At 34.4% G+C, this 17390-nt stretch overlaps 1 protein-coding gene across 3 annotated transcripts in view; it reads right to left on the bottom strand.

Annotated features, from left to right (window-relative positions):
* Positions 1-1234: 1234 nt before the first annotated feature.
* The window catches only part of LOC121417266, a 34372-nt gene continuing 18216 nt past the window's right edge, over positions 1235-17390 (bottom strand). The window contains exons 2-7 of one of the 3 annotated variants that reach the window (XM_041610906.1): positions 14800-14998; positions 14204-14275; positions 13152-13283; positions 12352-12450; positions 6519-6529; positions 1235-1255 (exon numbers count right to left, since the gene is read on the bottom strand). In XM_041610906.1, coding sequence (XP_041466840.1) covers positions 6524-6529; positions 12352-12450; positions 13152-13283; positions 14204-14275; positions 14800-14973 — 483 coding nt within the window. In that variant the 5' untranslated portion in view covers positions 14974-14998 and the 3' untranslated portion in view covers positions 1235-1255; positions 6519-6523. Of the gene's footprint in view, positions 1256-3478; positions 6530-9395; positions 9488-12351; positions 12451-13151; positions 13284-14203; positions 14276-14799; positions 14999-17390 lie in introns of those variants that run through there. The other 2 variants (XM_041610904.1, XM_041610905.1) reach the window with 2 other exon arrangements.

Below are 17390 nucleotides of genomic sequence, written 5' to 3'. Positions count from 1 at the left end.
ATTAATTGTGGTGTCCCACAAGGTAGTATATTAGGGCCTCTTTTATTCATTATTTACATTAACGATTTTCATAGATCATCTGACATTCTTTCTTTCATTCTTTTTGCAGATGATTCCAATGTATTTTTTGCTCACAAAAACCCTCAAACTCTAGTTCAGATCATGAATTTAGAACTGCTAAATTTAACTCAATGGATACGCGCCAATAAACTATCTCTTAATTTAAACAAAACCAAATATATGATATTTAGTAATTCTATTGAATCTTTACCTTCTGACATTATCTTTGATGATACACCTTTACAATGTGTTTCCCAAATTAAATTTTTAGGAATTATAGTTGATAATAAACTTTCTTGGAAACCCCACGTTCTTCATGTGAGCAAAATATTATCTCGTAATATTGGTATAATTAATAAGTTAAAACACTATTTTCCTCAGGTCACATTACTCATGTTATATTCCTCCTTAATTTTACCGTACCTTAATTATGGAATATTAGCATGGGGAAATACCCATAATTCTTTATTGGACAAAATATTAATTTTACAAAAGAAAACACTCCGAATTATATGTAATGCACCAGTTCGTTCTCATACAGATCAATTGTTCCTGGAACATAAAATCATGAAAATAAAAAAATTATATTTATTTCAATTAGGTCAATTCATGTATAGATACAAAAATAATTCGTTGCCACGCATATTTGACTCTATGTTTCACCAAAACCAATCCCTCCATAACTATCCCACCAGGCAGTCAAATGAATATCACTTGCCCCTCCTTAGAACGCATCTAGCACAAAATACTTATTTATATACAGGTCCAAGATTTTGGAACTCCCTTGGCGATGAGATTAAAGATGCCCGTTCTTTACTGTCCTTTAAAAACAAATTAAAATTTATGCTCCTTATTTCCTAATGAATTATATTCACTGTTTAAACTAAAATTTTGTATCATTTTTGCTAATCTAAGTTTATACAGAACATAAATCCTTATTATTATTTTTTATTTTTTTCCAGTTAGACATAAAATTTGAAAGTTATAGCTTGTCTATACATTATATTGTACCTTTTATATTGTATGTGTGTGTGTGTGTGTGTGCGTGTGTAATGGTGTATTTGTATATGTGTGTATGGAGGGGTGTGTGTGTGTATGTTTATGTGTAATGTGTATATGTATGCGTGTATGTATTTGTGTGTATGTGTGTGTATATATGTATATATATATATATATGTGTGTGTGTGTGTGTGTGCGTGTATTGATGTGTATGTATGTGTAGACATAATATAATTATATGCAGCAAATTAGCTTTGCATCCCTCTCCCTATCTCTATTTTCTTTCTATATTCTAGGCAGTTGTTATCGTACTATTGTCCACCTCATGTTCATGTGTTGTGTTGTTTCGTGTTATTTACTATTATTACTTGCCTTTTCGTTATCTTCATGTATTACTTTACGTATATTTCTATTTTCCTTGTATCTATTTTTTGAGGGGTCCACATTATACAAGCTTTGCTTTTCAGTGGACTCCTCCATTCTTCTTATGATATATAATTGCATTGATTCAATTATATCTAATGATATTGATTATATTGATTTAATTTGACATGTATGTTAATTTATATTTAGATTACTTTCAAATATGTATTTTTTTTTCTTCCAATATTGAATTTTGTTCATGCTATTGTTTATTTAAATTGAATCAATCTATCTTGTACTTATTTGTATCATTTTGAAGAATGAAAATAAATTTGAATTGAATTGGATTGAATTGAATTTGAATTGAATTGAATTGAGGTGGGGACGGTCCCCCCCCCTAAATTTTTAGTTGATAACATTTTTATTTATTTATTTTTTTTGCTTGTCAAATTTTTTACATGTGTCTATCACAAAATTCCAGGTAGACCTCCTAATTTGTTTTGGCTTCCGCCGCCAATGTCAATTATTAAATGTTTTTGTGAAACATTGTGTCCAATCATGCACTGAAAAAATCCAGTGTTGATTTCACACCAGCCAGGAATCTATATGTCAACACCAGAGAAGTGTTAAACAACTTAGACACCAGTTTCGTTTTGGTCTAACACCAAATAGGTGTTTATACAACACCAATTAGTATTAAAACATCATCGGTTTGATTCCAAACTGGTGTTGTTTCAATACTTCTCTGGTGTGGACATATAGATTCCGGGCTGGTGTTAAATCAACACCAGAGTTTTTGCAGTGTGCTAATTGTTTGGAAGTCAAAGAATGTGGAAAAATATATAATGTTTTTATTTACGAGAATAAAAGCAGAATAAAGGCACCGGTTCGTGGTACGGAGCCATGCATGCACCCTTTTCCAAATCCGCCATGCTTGACACCTCAGAAAGATGTTGACTTGAATCAATAGAGAAAACTCAGACAAGCATATTGCTGAAAATTTCATCAAAATCGGATGTAAAATGATAAAGTTAAGACATTTCAATGTTTCGCTTATTTTTCACAAAATAAGATTAATCTAATGTACAATTTTGTCACATGCAAATGAGAGAATCGATGATATCCCTCTCTCACTATTTTTTTTATTTTTACTGTTTGAATTGTACAATATTTCATTTTTTACAGATTTGATAATAAGAACCGACTTGACTGAACCATAAACAATGGTAATTTAACATGTGTAGGGTGAAATAAAACTTTGTTTCACAAAACAATGAGGAGAACATTAGAATATTTCATATTTCTAAAATACAAAAGAAATCGTGAGTGGGCAGGGGCAACGGAAGCGGGGGTGGGGCTGGGGCTTCAGCCCCCACTTTTTTCAAAAACCGTGAAAAAACGTAAAAGTGACCATATGATTGTGATTTGTACATGGTCAGCCCCCCCCCCCTTGAAACCCGTTCCGCGGCCCCTGTTGAGTGATGTCACGGTCATCAGTTCCCTCATTTGCATACCGACCAGGATGTGCATAATAACTATTTTGTGAAATTAAGCGAAAGTTTAAAATGTCATCACGTTCTTATTTTACATCCGATTTTGATGAAAATTTCAGTGTCTTGCTTGTTTTTTCCCCTTTTTAATAAAATTAAGTTTTTGTTGGGGTGGACTTGTACTTTAAGTTTTAATATAACGATTAGCGATTCATTAACAATGGTCAATACCACCCGTCCCCAATCTGTTTTCCTGATCTCTACACATCTTTTCTCTCTCTTTCGTCCTCTCATCACTCCCCCTCTCTGTTTATTCATTTCTTGTATGTAACTTGTATTCCCCTCGCTCTCTCTCGATCTCTCCATCCATTTCTACCTTTTCCTCTCTTCTTTCTCAGCCTCCATCAATCTTCTAATCATTATCATGAATATGAAGATAAAGGTTAGCTACCACATGAACAGAAGAGATAGAATTTATAGAAAAATAACGAAAGCTTCAAACTATGAACATAATTTATTTCGATTTGAAATAAAAACACATCAAATGAAAAAGCCCGGATTCAAAATCACAGGTCGAAGATCGAAAATTTATTAGCAGATATCGTTGCCAAAACCCATGACAAAACAATTTGCAATCAGTAAGTTTTGGTTAGCTTTGATGGGTATTGAACAATTATTGTTTAAGCAAGTACAAATGTATTTTATGTAATCAATGCATGTTTCACACAATATAAGTCTGATTTCAAATTCCTCATTCAAGTTATGGTCTTTGATACAACCATCAATTTCCGAGGAGTCAAATTTGACTCGGAATTTCGCCAGCAAGGAGTTAAACCTCTTTCGAGTCAAAGTAAGTAGTTTCTCAGTTACTTTGACTCGGCATTGAGTGATTTTTCAGCTGATGCCACATTCTTTTGGGTCAAATTCATAAGGAATCTTAGTCACTTTAACTGGAAAGAGTCGACTCCCAGCTAGCGTCATTCCGAGTTGAATTTGACTTCGTAAAATTAAGAGTGTATAAATTATAGTCAATTGGCTTATGAAAATGCAATGAAGAATAATAAATCCGAATTTCTGAAATTGCTCTATTGTATATATAAATATATACAAGAAGTTTACAATAAATATATATTATTTAGAATTTTGTTTGATATCATCAAATCAATTCTTTGGAGAAAATCTCCAATGCCACATGCCTGACCATGTATCTCATCAAATTAACATTCCTTTAAAAATTATTTAATGCCAAAATATTTGTTAAAAAATATCAGCCACTAGACATTAATTTATTGTGCTGTTCTCTTTGTTGTGAAAACGATGAAACATACACTGTAAAAACTGCGGTGTTAAAACTGACACCAATTGGTATTAATAGAGGACCACACCCTGAGGTGTTAAAATTACACCCTAGAGATTAAACATAACTGCAAAGAGTGTAAATGTAACAACTAAATGTGTTGTAATAACACTTATAGGTGTAAAACTAACACCACCAATTTAACACCGGTGTAAAATAACTGGTGTGGTCCTCTATGTACACCGGTTAACACCACAGTTATTGCTGTGTGGTCTATAAAACCACAAGAGTAATATATACATGATATTTTCCAACAAAATAAGAAATTTGTTACAAAAATATATAAGAAAATGTACATTCTCTCAAATCAAACCAACGTGCTACACCAATACAATATTTAAATTGTCTATACAATTACGTTTTTTTTGCTTTATATTGAATATTTACTCATTAAATCGACTTGTTGTATATGAATTAATCAAAATGATAGTCTTTAGAGTTAAAATATTTACACAGCTTTTTTGGAGCAAATCTCAAACTGCGCAGAGTTGTGCACGTGACGACGATTCTTGTTACTTATTCATTTTCTTATGTTATCAAGAAATTAATTCTCGATTGAATTCTAAATGGTATGAACCTGTGAATAAAATATACAGACATATTGTACAGGTAAAACATTGCAAACATCATAATGTAACTGAAATAAGCCTAAAAGAAAAATGACAGTATAAAAAGAGTGCTAAAATACCAAAGATTTTCATACTTCAAACATAAACCTATATATTTCAGAAGTATTGAGAAGTTCAATAAAAAATAATAATTTCGTTCATCCGATGAATAATGAAATTGAGTTTCATTTTTATTATTTAAATTTCCTTCTATTTACTATTATTCGATTCGGTATTATATGTATTAGGTTGCAGCCTGGTTGCAGTACGAATTTCATGATTGCGGTTTGTATATTAGCTACAATTTTTTATTTTTAAAAACAATTAAATAAAGGAAACGATTACGCCCCAGGCTGATAACCCCCTTATTAACTTCTATTCTACACACAGATTATACCCATAAAGAATACATGCAGCAGCCACAGTGCTCAGCTGAACCAACTCAAAATACAGTAAAAAAAAAATGGCACGTTGTTTAAGCCTGTCACTCTAACAACAAGTTAAAACAGTTTAAACAGTTGGTTAAAAAGCTTAAATAACTTGTTTAAAAACTTTAAACAGCTGTTTAAAAAGATTAAACATTTGTTTAAAAGGTTTAAACAGTTTTTTAAAAGTTCAAACAGTTGTTTAAAAAGTTTAAACGGTTGTTTGAAAGGTTAAACGGTAGTTATTAGAGTGATGGGTTTAAACAATGTGCTTATGATTTTAATCAACATTTTTACAGTGAACAAACCAATGATATTCCATTCAAAATGAAATTATGTTGTGATTGTGTCTTTAGCCATGTTCATAAAACAAAAAAAATCAAACTATTCACAAAAAGTCTAAAAAACATCTAATTTTCAAAATAAAGAAATAGACATACCAAAATAGGGTTAATGGTGATAAATAATGAAACACACTAAAACTATATATGTCAATAATCTTATTAAATTGATATTTGCAATGGCAATATCTTTCAAAAAATGATATCAAAATTATTGATGCACATTTCAATAATAAACCGCACTCAATAGATTAAAACACCGCAGCGCAGTTATGTTATACAGACAAGTGGAATTGTTATTAATCAAAACTCTCTAAATTCCGTAGAGTGAGAGTCAATCTGATAGATTGTGGTCAGAAACCAATCCAAACTTGGATTTAAAGTTTCAATCGAATAAGAATGAATTATAAATCTGTGATTAGAATGAAATCTTCCATCCAGATTTGGATGTAAAAGAAAAAAAAGAAAAAACAAACTTTGAATTGGTCCCTGATCGCAATGTAAGGAATTTAGAGAGAAGTGTTTACATAATCATCTTTTAATCTTCATTTCATATCTTTAACCCAGGTTTATCTATAAGAAAGCATAATTTTTTATAAATATACACCATAATAGTTGCTGTTGTTGTTTTTATTGTTATAACAGTCTCTCGCTAGTTGCATCATCTATGCTCACAACTACAGCGTTAATTGCCCGGGGTAAATTGAATGAGTTTCACGGGCAGTTGCATGCCAAATCGCGGTGCATTGACGGTACCACGTTGGTTGTTGTATTTTATTGCATGCTCGGCCGAGAGAGGGCGTAGTTTCAAATTGAAGTTCAGGCGCCCGGTGGATCAGTTAGCAGAAAAGTTTGAAGATTTTTTTTCGTGTGTGTGCGTTTACGCCTGCATGGAAATGAATAAGATGTATAAGAAGTGAGGAAGGAAGTAGAAGAGAAGAAAAGAGGAAATGTGGCGAAGATTGATAAGAATTGAACGAGAAAGAGAGAGAAAAAAGGACATGAAATATAATTATTATTCATAAATTTCAAACATATATTGTACATAAAATCACACGCATATGACTCACAGACACATAATAACAAACAACTTCCCTACTCAAAAAAACATGTGCAAAAAAGGAAAACAATGGGAATAAATCAAGTAAAGGTTAAAAAAACCCTGTACATATAAGTTTGGTGTATAACAACTGTAGGAGATTATGCATTTACCTACAAAACCAAAACACTACAAACTACACATGTAAATTACATAAAAACCACAACCAAACCCGACAAAAAGTGAATTTTCCTGAACAGGAGGTGGTCACAAATATTATGAGAATGAGTTAAAAGATGTTACAGATGAAATTAAGGATTATTGGTTTCATAAAAAAAATATACTCATGCCCCCCCCCCCTTTCATTCGTCATATAATCTGAAGCTCTATATTGTGTATGGTCTGGTGTTAAATGGTCTGCCATTCCGTGGCGATAATAAACAGACTAAAAGACAATAGTGGATTTTAAAAAGTCTGTTTATTACATCACCACAGAATGGCAGATCATTTAAAGGAAAAGTCCACCCAATGAATTAATAGAGAAAAATCAAATAAGCATAATGCTGAAGATTTCATAAAAAAAATCGGATGTAAAATAAGAAAGTTATGACATATTAAATTTTGCTTAATTTTTTACAAAACAGTTATGCATAACTCGGTGATAGAGAGTCAATGATGTCCCTCACTCACTATTTCCTTTTTTATTGTAGTACAATGAAAGTTTCAATTTTTACAAATTTGACAAGAACTTGAGGACCAACTTGACTGAACTATATGTTCAGGGCGAAATAAAACTTTGTTTCACAGGACAATGAAGAGAAAATTATAATATTTCATATTTCATATAATAAAATACAAAAGAAATAGTGAGTGATGTCATCAGTTCCCTCATTTGCATAGCGACAAGGATCTGCATATAACTGTTTTGCAAAAATGAGCGAAAATTAAAAATGTCATAACTTTCTTATTTTACATCCGATTTTGATGAAAATTTCAGTTGTGCTTATTGGATTTTTCTATATTTATTCAAATCAACATTTTTCTGGGATGGACTTGACCTGTAACGAAAACCTCATGCCTAGACTACCTATTCTCATTTAGCATTGCAGAGACTTTTTTTAACAAGCAACAAGCTTGCTGGTTGGTGCATTTGTAGGCTCGACTTTTCAATGAAGAGGAACCTATTTCAAAAGGAATAAATGCGAACCAGGTTAAGCATGTGAGAGGGAGAGAGAAAGAGAGAGTCTGAGAGTGATGATAGAGAAGAAGAAGGGGGGGCAAGAGAGGGGGAGGGGAAGGGGTTGATACACAGCAAAAACTGTGGTGTTAACCGGTGTACATAGAGGACCACACCAGTTGTTTTACACCGGTGTTAAATTGGTGGTGTTAGTTTCACACCTATAGGTGTTATTGCAACACCTTTGGTTGTTATATTTACACTCGTTGGTGTTATGTTCAATCTTTAGGGTGTAGTTTTAACACCTCAGGGTATGGCCCTCTATCAACACCAACTGGTGTCAGTTTTAACACCACAGTTTTTACAGTGTACAAGGGAGGAGGAGGGGAAGGGGTTGATATATGAGAGGAAAAGAAGAAAGAGGGAGGGAGAGAGGGAGAAAGAAGAGAGAGAAAGAAGGATGCAAAAAGAAGGGGGTGGGAGACACAAGCAATGGAGGGGGGGGGGAGATACAGATCAAGAGTATGATACATAGAGAGAAATGGATGATAAAAGAGAAAGGAGGGGGATACGAACAGGGGGCAGGGCGAGGGAAGAAAGCAATAATTTTTTTTTTACTTCTAAGTACACTTAAAATACCTGCACCCACCCACTAGCACTCACTCGCAATTTTTTTGTTAACTTTATCATATCTCTCCCCGCTAAATATCTAACCTCTCATACTTTCTATTTCGTGACATTTATCGAAAATATCGGTACCCATGTAGCCGTCCCTCATGGCTACTATTATTTCAAGCAGTTACCAGCTTATTATAGCTGGCCCCTGCATTTCTACCAAACTTAATATGCTTTATTTATGTAGTTTCCAGTCTTAAATATTATTTATCTTTTCGACTGTCACGCAAAAATGTACTCATTTATGTCATTGTTATTGTATCAAGTTTTTTCCTTTGTTATTGATCATAAAATGCAGAAACTCCTGCAAAAAAATAAATAAAGAGAAAGGGGGGGGGGGGTGGGATAGCGCATAGGTATGAAAGAGGAGGGTGCAGGTGACTAGGGGGATCAATAGAGAACGGGACAGATGGAGGTGGGGTTAAACTGTAAAAACTGTGGTGTTAAAACTGACACCAATTTGTGTTAATAGAGGACCACACCCTGAGGTGTTAAAATAACACCCTAGAGATTGAACAAAACACCAAAGAGTGTAAATGTAACAACCATAGGTGTTGTAATAACATCTATATGTGTAAAACTAACACCACCGATTTAACACCGGTGTAAAATAACTGGTGTGGTCCTCTATGTACACCGGTTAACACCACAGTTTTTGCTGTGTAAAGTAGCACTCAAATCTCGAGGAAACTTCTCCAACTTTCCTGGTATACTTATAAGCAAGCTTTAATCTTTTAATGAAATAGAAAAGAAAGTACCGTATAGGCCCTAACATATAGTTTGAGAAAATTATTGCATTTTTTTAACGTTTACAAGGTCAGTGTGCCATCATCATTAATCAGTTAATAATCACTAACTTACCCAGCTCTAAGTAACATGTGGATGTTGTTGTTTCTTTAGTGTTTGTTAAACCCCTGGTTGTCCATTGCGTATTGTTCACCGGCTGGGGGTGCCTATGTGAGTGAAAATTAATCATCAAAATTTATTTCTTGTGTTTTGTAAACTCGTAATAATTGCTGTTTTATGAATCCCAACAAATAAAATTGACAAATCATACTGATACAATTTGTATTAAAAACATAATTTTGCTTAATTGATATTTAACAGAAATTTGACGTCCTTTTCATGTTACTTGAATGATAGTAATTTTTGTTACTTTTAATAATAGGAGTATTATTGTTATTATTATTATTATTATTATTATCATTATCAGTTTATTTCTATCATTATCATTATTATTATTATTGCTATTCTTGTTATCATCATTGTTATTATTTTTATTATTATTGTAGTTGTTGTTATTATCATTATTATCATAATTTGGGATCATATTAGTTTCGTTATCATACTGTTAATTGGCGAGAAGTGAATATAAACAGAACTATGCTTGGGTTATGCAACTGACTGAATTGGTTTATAAGGAAAGTAAAAAAAATCTTGCCCTGAAACGGGGAGGGGAGGAGTGGAAGGGGTGGGGTGGTTTTGTTTGAGTCTTTTCACTATGTATTATGGATTTAAGCTTGTATGTTCGGGTATGTTCACGACTTGAAAAAGAGCAAATCAAGCTATTCATGACTCTGTTACTTTAAGAGGCAGTTTGTATCAACGCGTCTTTTCCAGTAGGTCTGCTTCATTCACATAACTATAAAGTTGTACCGTGGAGCTAACTAACTAGTTGTTGCATATGGGGCGGGGGGGGGGGGGTGGCAATGAAAGATGATACAAATCAGACAGGCCCTAATTTGATTTGCGAAGCGACAAAGCTGAGTGCTAATATGGGTTCGAAATTGTTAGACACAATGATATTTCTACAATGTTATTGAATATGCAAAGTAGTTTAGAATCTACATTATCGTCAATGAGATGAAATTATGTGTCACAAATGTTAGCAATGGAACACAATACAAGGGGGTAATAAAATGTAGATATGTTTTTCAAAACACCATTATATACATGCTGGGGTTACATTTATTAAGTTTGATTACGTCTGGTCAAATCACCCAAATTGAGATTAATATCGAGAAATCAATTTTCAAAAAACATAACACAAAAAAGATATACTAGTAGCTGATTATGTGAGTGCAAAAGTGCAATGCATGTCAAGTAACAGTGTATACAGCACGGACGAGCATTGTATTGATCAACTTTGTTCTTTAACGATGTCATTTTTACAATGCTATTGTTTAAAATTCGGTTTTGAAAGAGCGGACATGAAATACGAGATTTTCAAAACAAGCAGTTGTTATGGAATTGTATTCAGCATCGAAAGAAAGATGCCCCCTTTGCAATTATTCTTGTTTTTTCTATTTCGGAAAAGTGTTTTTGATAGTGAGAAATGAGAGTGGTTCCATCAAAATGTTTATTGGTTTACCAACTGGATATATCTCAATAAATAAAGTAAAATGCTGAAAATTTGATCAAAATCGGATAACAAGTAACAAGGTTATTGAATTTGAAAGATTTGCATTATTCCAGTGAAACAGCTCTAGGCATGTCTTCATGAATATTCATTAGGTGGGCTGATGATGTCATATCCCCACTTGTTCTTTTGTATTTTATTATAATAATAAAGGATGACGATGTGCATATTACTGTTTTCACAAAATTTTTAAACTTTATAATTCAATAACTTTGTTATTTGTTATCCGATTTTGATAAAATTTTCAGCACTTTGCTTTGTGAATTTTACTTTATTTATTAAGATATATCCAGCCTGGACCATCCATTTAATTACTGAAATTATGACAAGTTGTCAAATCTAATTTTGGAGTTCAATTGGCTCAGAAGAACGGACGTGTGAATGCTACTATGGAATATTTCGGATGAAACAGATTTTGTCATGCAGAATTGATTGAAACATTAATCACGTCCTTTCATAAAAAAAATATCTCGTATCATAATTACGTGAAGTAAGCCGGTTTTTACAGTCATGTTGCTAATAACCAACACTGAGAAACGTTACTGTTTAAAACATGCAAACACAAGTAGGTAAAAAATGCAAATTTATACCCCAAAACACACACACACACCCCTGGACCACGTGGGCGTTCACACAATCAGTGTTAGCCCATTAATGCAGGTTAAAACGCCACAATGCAGTTCATACTGGAGATATTAAAGGTCAAGTCCACCCCAGGGAAATGCTGATTTGAATAAATAGAGAAAAATCAAACTAGCCTAGTGCTGAAAATTTCATCAAAATCGGATGTAAAATAAGAAAGTTATGACATTTTAAAGTTTTGCTTATTTTTCACAAAACAGTGATCTGCACAACTAGTTGAGTCAGTCGATGGTGTCCCTCACTCACTATTTCTTATTATACAATATTTCATTTTTTGATAGATTTGACAATAAGGACCAACTTGACTGAACCATCTAGTATTAAACAATGCTAATACCACTTGTTCAGGGAGGAATTAATCATTGTATCACTTGACAATTAGGAGAAAATTAGAATATTTTATATTTCATATAATTAAATACAAAAGAAATAGTGAGTGGATGACGTCATAGTCTCCTCATTTGCATACCAGCCAGGATGTGCATAACACTGTTTTGTGAAATTAAGCTAAACTTTAAAATGTTATAAATCTCTTATTTTACATCCGATTTTGATGAAATTTTCAGGATGTGCATAACACTGTTTTGTGAAATTAAGCTAAACTTTAAAATGTAATAAATCTCTTATTTTACATCCGATTTTGATGAAATTTTCAGTGTTGTGCTTGTTGGATTTTTCTCTTTTTATTCAAATCAACTTTTTGTTGGGGTGGACTTGTCGTTTTAAACAAGTTAGTGTTACACCTATTCTTCTTACCTGTCCGTCTGAGATGGGGAAACAAGCTACTATGCAGCCGACAATAGTCGTCAGCATGCCAAGTGTGCCAAGCAAGAGAATAGCGATCAGATTTACGAGCTGTAGGAAAAGAGATATAGAAACAAAGAGATTGGTTAGGAAGGATGAATTAATGTAAATCAATTTAAATCCAAGAGACTTCCCCAAGCTGAACTTCAGGAGCAATACTTATATTACCTTTCAAAATATTGTTTTCGACATAACATAATTCTACAAGTTACCACCACTTTGAGAAATAACAAAAAGGGGTTGAAGTTTTGGCAGACTAAGGGTCTGATATTCTTTATACGAACTATGATGCTTAAAAAAACCTATCACAATTTGATAACTACAGTCGATATTGCTTTCACCTCTTTTTATCCCAAATAATTAATTGGAAAGATGGTAGAGAGCATGTGCGGAAATCCGGGGGGGGGAGGGGGACAGGGGGGATGTGTCCCCCTACTCAAAATAGTAGGGGGACACAATATTAAATGTCCCCCTACTATCATGACTATTTGCGGTCTTTTATGACTGTAAGAAATACATCATTCTAAATCGAAATAAAACATGTATTTTAGGACGCGATGGGATGATAACTTTTTTTTGGGCTAGTCAAATTTATTTTGGTCAAAATTACCTGACATTTGGGGTGATAAACTTTTTTTTGGGGGGCCGCTTGTCAATTTTTCCAGCCCCTTGTCCCACTTCCCGCCCCTTTTAGAGAGGATGGAGAGAAAGAAAGAGAGAGAGAGAGAGAGAGGGGGGGGGGAGGGATATACCTCTGTGCTGCCCTCAAGTGTTGAGATATCTACATTCCTCAGAAAGTCAATGTGAGCCCAAAGAGTGACTCCTACTACAGCACCGGAGATGAGGAATGCCAACAGATTGGTGAAGATCGCTGAAAATGTATCCTGGAAGAAAAAAAAGAGGGTTAAACAGTTTAAGGTAAACTAAATTTTATAATATCCGTGACTTTTTATGGCACTTTTTCTAGTATTCCACTCCCCAGGGAGTGGAAATTGTGCACGTTTCGTCCTTGATTGAAATGAATCCAATGACCGGGGTAATAATATGCTGTAACGCGCTTTGGGCCACTCTGGGAAAAGCGCTTTATAAAAATTTGCTATTATTAGTATTGGCGGATCTGTCATAATCCGAACTTCCTCCCTTTCCCCCCCCTCCTCTTCTATTTCTTCTTCTTTTTTTTCTTTTTCTTCTTCTTCTACTTATTTTACTTCTACTTCTCATTCTTCTCCTTTTCTTCTTCCTCCTCCTCCTCATTTTTGCCTTTTCTTCTTTTCCCGCTTTTTCTCTTTCTTTCTCATTCTCTTTCCCTAAATCCATTTTAATTCATTCATCACAATTATCAACATCATCATCATCATCATCATCATCATCATCATCATCATCATAGACATCAACATCATCATCATCAACAACATCACCATCAGCATCATCATCATTATCATCATCATCATCATCATAATGATCGTTGCCATCCTCATCATCATTCCCATCTTTATCATCTATCATCAGCATCACCATCATCATCATCGTCATCATTATCATCATCACCATCATCATCATCATCATCACCACCAGCATCATCATCATCATCATCATCATCATCACCAGAATCATCATCATAATGATCGTTGTCATCCTCATCATCATTCTCATCCTCATCATCTATCTATCTATCATCATCATCATCATCATCATCATCATCATCATCATCACCATCATCATCATCATCATCATCATCACCATCATCATTCACCACCATCACAACCATTACCGTCATCTTCCTCCTCCCATTGTTCTTACTTACCCACATGGAATCTGTTGCGAATCTGTTGTTAGGATGACCAAGTGTGACGTTCCTCAGGGCAAGACAGACAAGCTGTTCATTATGATAAAGAAAACAAAGGAAATCACAAAGAGGCGCGAACTTAAAGGGATAAAAGGTAACTTAAATTATAAAATTAAATGAAGAAGATACAAAACTCGTGTCTCTAACATTTTTTTATCCTTGTTTCATGTTGATTTGAATAAAAAAAGTGTCCCGATATTGCTCGGATGACAAATACACTGTAGAGCTGTTAAGAATTTTTAAGCGTGTCGTTTAAGCTAGGGTTACACCAAAACCGAATTCTCCCGAATAAATTCAGACCGATTCTGCCGGAAAACTGCCTGATTCAGATGGTTTCGAATGTTCCCGAATCCCTCCCGAATTTTCTCGCATTCGCGGAGAACAGAATACTCTCGAAACCACCAGAATATGTGTATTCGGATGACTTCACAGCTGATTCGCTTTCGGTGTATCCCTAATTTAAAGCATTCACGCTAATAACTATTTGTTTACACTTACGCTTTTAAAAGTGTATGGTATCCGGATGGTATCAGGAGTAGGCCTACTCAACTTACCAAGATTCCTCCCCAAAGTGTTGCCGCCCTCTGCGTTGCAAGACCGTACACTGTTGATCCAACGTAGCTCAGCCCATTGACGTAATAAACCCCGATTAGGGACAGTAAAAACCCGATCCCAACGAGAAATATCCCCATCTGGAAGTAAGTCCGCCTTTTCGTTTCAGCATACATGATGTCGTTATGTTCTGTTATTTACCTACATCATAAGAAAAATCGGAACATTGTAATCAAACACACTGAGAACAGCTGCAAAAAGAGAGGCGTTCCAGTAAAAGAGTAAAAAAAAATCATACGGACAGTGACGTAAAGATGGGGGGGGGGGGGAGTTTGGGGGACGCTTGCCCCCCAACAAAAAAACAAATTCACGGCCAAAAAAATAACGATAAAAAGGAAAGAAAGAGAAAGAGAGAAGGGTGAAACATTATTTTCTGAATTCAAAAATATATTACCAAATTAGATTTTTGTAACAAAATCCCCCCCAAAAAAAATGGCTCGCTTGCTTCGCTTGCATTTTTTAAATCAATATTTTCCCTGATATGCCATATCTGACCCCCTCAAAACTTTTGACTCATTTCGCTATAGCATAGGGACATACTAATTTGCGGTAAATGACCTCTTCTATTGCAATGGGAGTATGCGAACGCGCGTTTATAAAGACCGCAATCATGAAAACAGACAAGACCAAAATTAAGATAAAACTAAAACGATATTTTCTAAGTCATGTTATTAATTTATCTTTGTCTCTATTTTTTGAAAAGCATTCTTTTTTGACACTGGAAAGTAAGCAGCTCCTGTTTTTGACGTTATGCAGGAAATCACAGTCTTGAATAGCAGACCCGGATAAAAATAAAAATAATCTAACACGAAATCTCGACCAGATAATAAATTGATCAGATTTCAAACAGATAGCATTCACTCAATTTTTTTTTTCTTTCGCCAATTTGTTTTACATTCATAAGCAAAGGGACAATATGAAAGTGTGGTTTGGTTTTGTTGTTCACATAACATTCAAATCCTGGGCTGGAATTAGGAGACTAGCGAACTAATAGAGTGGTATAATACCGGAAGTAAATGGGAAATTGAACCGGAAATAGACAAGGCGAGTTCACGCCAGTTCAAGAGATTATTATCATCATGGGCGCAATTGTATTATGTCTGGAAATATTTAAACATATGATTGTCTGAACTATTATCTCTCTAAACATTCATGTTAAATGCCGCAGTTGTTTTGATCAGTGCGGATCAGTGATTGATATTAAAAGATGTAACAGATTAGATTTAAGGGCTAGATCACACGAAAGTCAAGTTGGTTTTGATGAATAATTAAAGCAGAAAATAGTGTTAAAGTATGAACAATGGAGTAACATTTCCTTACTGGAAACAGTGCACCACAGAGTTTGACCCAGTATGTTCACAGTATGGAGCAAAATCATCTATTTTATCCACATGGTCAGCTAGTCTGCTGTGCAAACCCTTCACTCGAGATAAGGGTCTGAATGTGCAGCCTACTCATGCCTGAAGGCGAAACAGCAAGTTTCATATGTGCTAGTTTTTGCGCGGAGACACACTTGTATCAGGGTCTGTGCCTGCAGACTAATAGTCAACCATGTGAACATGATGTGAACAGTCCGCACACTGGACATCGAGTGTCCACAGTATGAACATGTCTTCATACAAGTGTGTTCACATAGCGTACTAGATGTGGTTCATTCTGTTGAAATGTTAAATGTTACAGTGTGAAAAACCTCATATTGTGCACACAGTGTGTTCACATTGTGGACATTGGGAATATGAGATTCACCTAGTGCCTAAATTGGAGCATTTTAACAGTGTAAAATTGGTTCACATTGTGCTCCACGCCGTGAACACACTACAAACACTGTGAACACAATCTGAACCGCTGTGGATACACTGAAACATCATTGTGAATTAAACACTTAACACAATGTGAACATTGGAAAAACAATGTGAACGCACTAAAATCGCAGTGTGAACGCACATGAATAGGATCTGAACAAATTGCAAATGCAATGTGGTTACACTGTGAACACACTATGAATTCGATGTGAAACATTGTGAACCCACTGTGAACACAATGTTAACACATTGCAAAAACAATGTGAACACACTAAAATCGCACTGTGAACACATGTGAATAGGATCTGAACACACCACGAATCCACTGTGGTTACACTGTGAACACGCTATGAATACGATGTGTAACACTATGAACCCATCACTGTGAACACACAGAGAACACACTGAACACTTATTGGAAATACAGTGTGTACACAGAGAAAATGATTTAACACACTGTGAACACACTCTGCGAACACTGTGTACTCTCCAGCAGATAAAGGTTACACACAAAAAATATCTTCAGGTAACGATCGATAACCCCTCATCATCATTGATAATCAAGCAACATCAAGGCTTCAGAATGCAACCCTAAAACAAAATATTTGTCTGAGACAAACAAGCAAGCAAGCAAGCCCATAACCAAGTAGAATACAATAACCCTAATAAGTCAGAAATAATTATGACGAGAGACCGTGAAATTAAATTCATGGAATTTGAAATCAATACAT

This window comes from Lytechinus variegatus, chromosome 6 (genome assembly GCF_018143015.1).
Source record: "Lytechinus variegatus isolate NC3 chromosome 6, Lvar_3.0, whole genome shotgun sequence".
Lineage (NCBI taxonomy): Eukaryota > Metazoa > Echinodermata > Echinoidea > Temnopleuroida > Toxopneustidae > Lytechinus > Lytechinus variegatus.
The sequence above is the reverse complement of the archived record's forward strand: the minus strand, read 5'-3'. Positions and strand labels throughout refer to the sequence as shown.